Source organism: Alligator sinensis, unplaced genomic scaffold (assembly GCF_000455745.1).
Source record: "Alligator sinensis unplaced genomic scaffold, ASM45574v1 scaffold235_1, whole genome shotgun sequence".
In the NCBI taxonomy this organism is placed as follows: Eukaryota; Metazoa; Chordata; order Crocodylia; family Alligatoridae; genus Alligator; species Alligator sinensis.
The window spans coordinates 688107-693187 of NW_005842042.1; the positions used below are offsets into that span (position 1 = coordinate 688107).

Below are 5081 nucleotides of genomic sequence, written 5' to 3' on the forward strand. Positions count from 1 at the left end.
TATGGCACTCCATGGCACCCTTGAAAGAATCTCAAGGCACCCCAAGGTACTATGGCACCCTGACTGAAAATCACTGCTTTACAGATGACTTGGGGGTCATCATTGACCACAAGATGAACATGAGCCTGCAATGCAATGCGGTGGCTAGTAAAGCGACCAAAACGCTGGCTTGCATCCATAGATGCTTCTCAAGCAAATCCCGAGACGTCATTCTCCCCTTGTACTCGGCCTTAGTGAGGCCGCAGCTGGAGTACTGCGCCCAGTTTTGGGCTCCACAATTCAAAAAGGTTGTGGAGAAGCTTGAGAGAGTCCAGAGAAGAGCCGCGCGCATGATCAGAGGTCAGGGAAGCAGACCCTACGATGACAGGCTGAGAGCCCTGGGGCTCTTTAGCCTGAAAAAGCGCAGGCTCAGGGGTGATCTGATGGCCACCTATAAGTTTATCAGGGGTGACCACCAGTATCTGGGGGAACGTTTGTTCACCAGAGCGCCCCAAGGGATGACGAGGTCGAATGGTCACAAACTACTACAAGACCATTTCAGGCTGGACATAAGGAAGAATTTCTTTACTGTCCGAGCCCCCAAGGTCTGGAACAGCCTGCCACCGGAGGTGGTTCAAGCGCCCACATTGAACACCTTCAAGATGAAACTGGATGCTCATCTTGCTGGGATCCTATGACCCCAGCTGACTTCCTGCCCTTTGGGCAGGGGGCTGGACTCGATGATCTTCCGAGGTCCCTTCCAGCCCTAATGTCTATGAAATCTATGAAATATTGAATCTGTGAATGATCTGGCAGGGGAACACAGTCCCTTTGCCTCTATAGAGAGTAGGATGCCTTCCTTTGAGCTTGGGAATGCTGCAAAGTTGTATTTAAAGGACATTTGAGTGATCATGGACATGGTTGTGAAGAATGCTTTGATTAAGTCCACCTTTGGAAAGTGTCTGTCTGCATGAGCCTATAGACACAGTTCCAGCATCCACAGTGCTTCTCAGAGCTTTGCCAAGCTGCAGCAGACTGACATTCACGAGACAGTTGACTCCGTTTCCCCAGCAGCTGCCCAGAAGAGGCATGAAAGACAGTCAAGGAACACACTGGACTTGTTGGCTGGGAACCATCACCTTTCCTTCTGTCCCTGCATTCAGTATCTGGGGTTTGCTGCTTTGAGAGTTGCCTTAATCTAGCATTTGCCCAGTTCAGAGTTTTTTCTCCCCCGGTACCCTTCAGTGTTAAGTTAATTGATTTCTTGTTATACAGGGTTTAACCCTTAAGGTCTGTACATTCTCAAATCTCCCATTAACTTCATCAGGAGTGTTGATTATGCTATTGGGTACTAGGGTCTGCCATCCCACGATGTTATTGGATCCGTGATTCTATCCAAAACATGGAGCACCAGTGTCCAGGAAAGCTTTTCTTCATCTAGGTCTGCCTCAGAACTCGTGTTGGTGTTTCTTTTAGGTGTAGCCACATATACACTGCTCTGTATCTCTGTCGTGTCAAGATCAGATTGCTACCTTGCAGTGCCCTCTGGGTAGGGACACTGATTAAATTGACCCAGATACCAACCCCAGTGCTTATTAAGTAGCCTTGCTTGGTCAGAGCACATGATCTCAGTGTTCTGCTTGCCTCCTGTTGGTTTGGAGCTCAGCTTAAGGTGGTTGTTGACTATAAATCCCTTGGATCCTGATTCTTGGTCCTACATCTCTTCTCTTTTAAGTGGCCATAATTGTGGTCAGCACAGGGCTTGTGCTTCAGGCCCCTTGGTTTAGAAAGCAAGGAGCTGGTTGTTGACATAACATTCTCTTGGGGGGCAGGGGGTGAAGGACTTGCAACTTACTTCTCATGTGCAGGACCAAGCTAGCTCAGATCTATTGGTTATGCCATCAAGGGACCCTGCAAAGCCTCTGTTTGCCCAGGATTATGGGGAGGAAGGAACTGTTTAGCTTTGTTTTTTATCTCCTGTTCTGTTTCTGGTTTGGGGGTTGATGGAAGCTGTTACAGTGTACCCTATTTATATGCATACTGGATACACACATAATTTGCTTAATTGCATAATGCAGTGCCAGGCCTGGTTTTGTACCTGTTGCTTACATTGCAACAACGTCCCATCCTCTGCATAGCTCAGTGCTTCCCAGCCTTTTCCTCAGCATGACCCCATTTTCTCAGCACGACCCCTCACTTGCAATCCATAGGACCCCTCCCCTCCCCTCCCCCAGCCCTGTTGGTGCCCTTCACTTGTGATCTGCAGTCTTCTGCTGCCCCACCCCCCAGCCCTTTGGAGGGGGCCCCCAGCTGCCAGGGCTATGGGACCAGGGCCTGGGTCTGCAGCCCCCTGCCCAGCAGCGCTCAAGCCCTGGCCTCTGCTCATGGGAGATAGTAGTTGATGTGGCCAGAGCAGAGTGGAGAGCCCGTCTTTACCCTCCACCCCGCATCCCCTGCTTCTCTTCTGCGGGTGGCATGGCTAGAGTGGAGACTGTGGGGTGGGGAGGATGCAGGCTGCCCATTGTGGGCTCAGGGCTCCCGCCCTGCTACCCTCCCTCTGGGGCCCTCTGCAGCCCAGGGGGCCGGACGGCTCTGTGCTGTTGATAGGAGCTCCACAGCACCCACGCTGCCATGGCGAGGTGCCCCCTGCCTGCCCAGAAGCGGCAGTGGCTGTACTGCAGAGTTGTGCCCCCTGCTGCTGCTGGGTGGGCAAGGGCTGCCTTGCTATGGCAGCACAGCTGACGCAGGGCTCCCAGCAGCTGCACTGAGCCTCCCCACCATGCTTCATTGTGGATGATCGAGGGGGAGGGCAGCAGGGTGAGGAGCCATGAGCCCACAGCGGGCAGTCTGCATCTGCCCCCACCCCATGCATGAATCTGGGAGCATGTGCCCCCTCATGCCCTTCTCCTTGGGTGTGCACACAGTGGTGGGGAGCCAAGCCACCACCTCCCCCTGGGCCAAGCCACCTGTGGCTCCATCCTCCCCCAGCTGGGCCCTGCATCCCTGGCCTGGCCCTGGGCCCCATGCATGGGCCTGACTGGGCAGCACCCACAGCCCTGGGCCTACCCCACTTCTTCCCTCCCTCGCCATGAGGTTCTCAGTCTGCCCTCCCCCTGCCCCATAGACCTATCTGGAGGGAGCTGTGGGAGCTGCTTTCCATGATGCCTGACTGCCACGTGTATGTGTGTGCACACGCACGTGGCGCCCCCTGCCGCCTCCTCCTCCCTCCAGCCACAAGCAGCCCCTTGCAGGCTGCAACTCTGTCAGCCTGCAAGGGGAACCCACCATTTCTGGCATTTGTCTCCTTTAAAGGAGAAAATCTGTGACAGTCTTTGCAACCCCTTTTTATTGTCATGACCCGCTACCCCAAACGGGGTCATGAACCCAAGGTTGGGAACTGCTGGCATATCTGTTAAGTCCACAAAGCATTTAAGTACATGACATCTTTTATCCACTGCCTACATTGTAACTTAATTGTACTCTAGTAAACTGTAACCATCCATTTTGTGACTATTTGTGCTCCCCTTAACTGAGTCAGAGAAGGTGAAGGGGAAGTATCTTTCAAAGGGCTGATGTTAGAAGCTTGGAAAATGATGGCAGATGGGAACCTGATTAGCTTCATCCCCTCTCTTTTTCAAGGTTTCTAATAGTAATCCCAGCAGTAACAGCTGGTTTTGGGGTGCCAGTATCACAGCACTGATAGGGCTATGTGCTCATTTAGCTCTGTGCGTTTTAAGTTCAGATAAATGCATTCTCTGGGTAAGTGCATTCATCTCTTTCACTTTCTTTTTCAGTATGGAAATACTCTGTCTTGAAATACTTATAAGCAGAAATGAATGAATAAGAAATTGTAGGATTGGATCCTTTCTTTACAGTCTGGGTGGATAGAAGAAAGATACTATGTAAATATAAGGGAATTGCACTACATAAATTGAATACATACATTCATCTATGCATGCACCAGATATGGAGACAGTAAATTTGTTTTTGCTCTTCTAAAGAGCTTTCATTGTCATTGTCAAGATCTTTCTCCTTCAGTGACTAACTATTACTTTTCTTTTTGGCTTTAGGCTAGACTTCCTATAGGCATAGATCTACGAACACGAGTTCTTCAGTTTGTAGAAGACCGAATGCAGACCACTATGGTAATGTACAGCTTTCATTGAGTAGATGGAAGGTAAAGTGTGTGTGTATATAAGTGGCTTATACCTTCCTCCTTATTCCAGGCCTTCTCCTGAGGCTCAGTCTAAACTTCTGTGCACTCTGTGATCTTGCACTGTATTGCAATTTGTAAGACAGGATTTCAGTTTTGGTTTTTGGTTTTGCTTGTGTGCTGTCCAGTTAGTGCAGTGGATCTGAACCTTTTTTTGTACCAGGACCCATTTGTAAACATTGATGGCCAGTCCTGACCCACATTCCCCTGGCTCTGCCAGTGCCCCTCACTCCTGACCCCCTTACCTATGAGGGGCACCAGCATGGCTGGGGGACATAGACTGGGACCCCATGGACTGCAGCCCCATGCCTGCACAAATCTGTGTCCCCTCTGTTTCCCCTCTGACATGTCGTCTATGACCCCCCCACCCTGTGGACTTGCCTGCAGGGAGCTGGTCTCCACCCTGCCTGGCCGCCATATGCATGTGCAGATGCACATGGTGCCCTCTGCATCCCACTCCCCCCAGCCCCAGGCAGCGCCTTGCAGGCTGGAAGGCTACCAGTCTGCAAAAGGAAATCCATGCTTTCCCACATTTTGTTGTGATTGTTCACAACTCTTTCAAATATTCTTGTGACCCACTTTTGGGTCGCAACCCACAGGTTGAGAAACACTGGTCTAGTGGATCAGTTCATCGGACTGTGATAAGTGACATAAAATCTCAGGGCTGAATGTTTGGGAGGGACATTGGAGAACAGTTTAAATGAAAAAGCGGGGTACTTCAAATTCTGTTGTAGTTGGGTTGCTTCTTGTTTTCAAAGAAACATCTCTAAATATTCTCTGACAGTGGTGATGCGCAGATGGTGCACGGGGGTGAGAGCATGCTGAGAGCTCTGGTGCACCCTCTGACAGGTGCAATCAGCTGCAGGGGACCGGCCCCCCCCCCCCCCCC

At 51.0% G+C, this 5081-nt stretch overlaps 1 protein-coding gene across 4 annotated transcripts in view; it reads left to right on the forward strand.

Annotated features, from left to right (window-relative positions):
* PNPLA7 (patatin like phospholipase domain containing 7) overlaps positions 1 to 5081 on the forward strand; it is a 269446-nt gene that overhangs the window by 10809 nt on the left and 253556 nt on the right. For all 4 annotated transcript variants that reach the window (XM_014519499.2, XM_025203018.1, XM_014519500.2 and 1 more), the window contains one exon: positions 4050 to 4124. In XM_014519499.2, coding sequence (XP_014374985.1) covers positions 4050 to 4124 — 75 coding nt within the window. The remainder of the gene's footprint in view (positions 1 to 4049; positions 4125 to 5081) is intronic.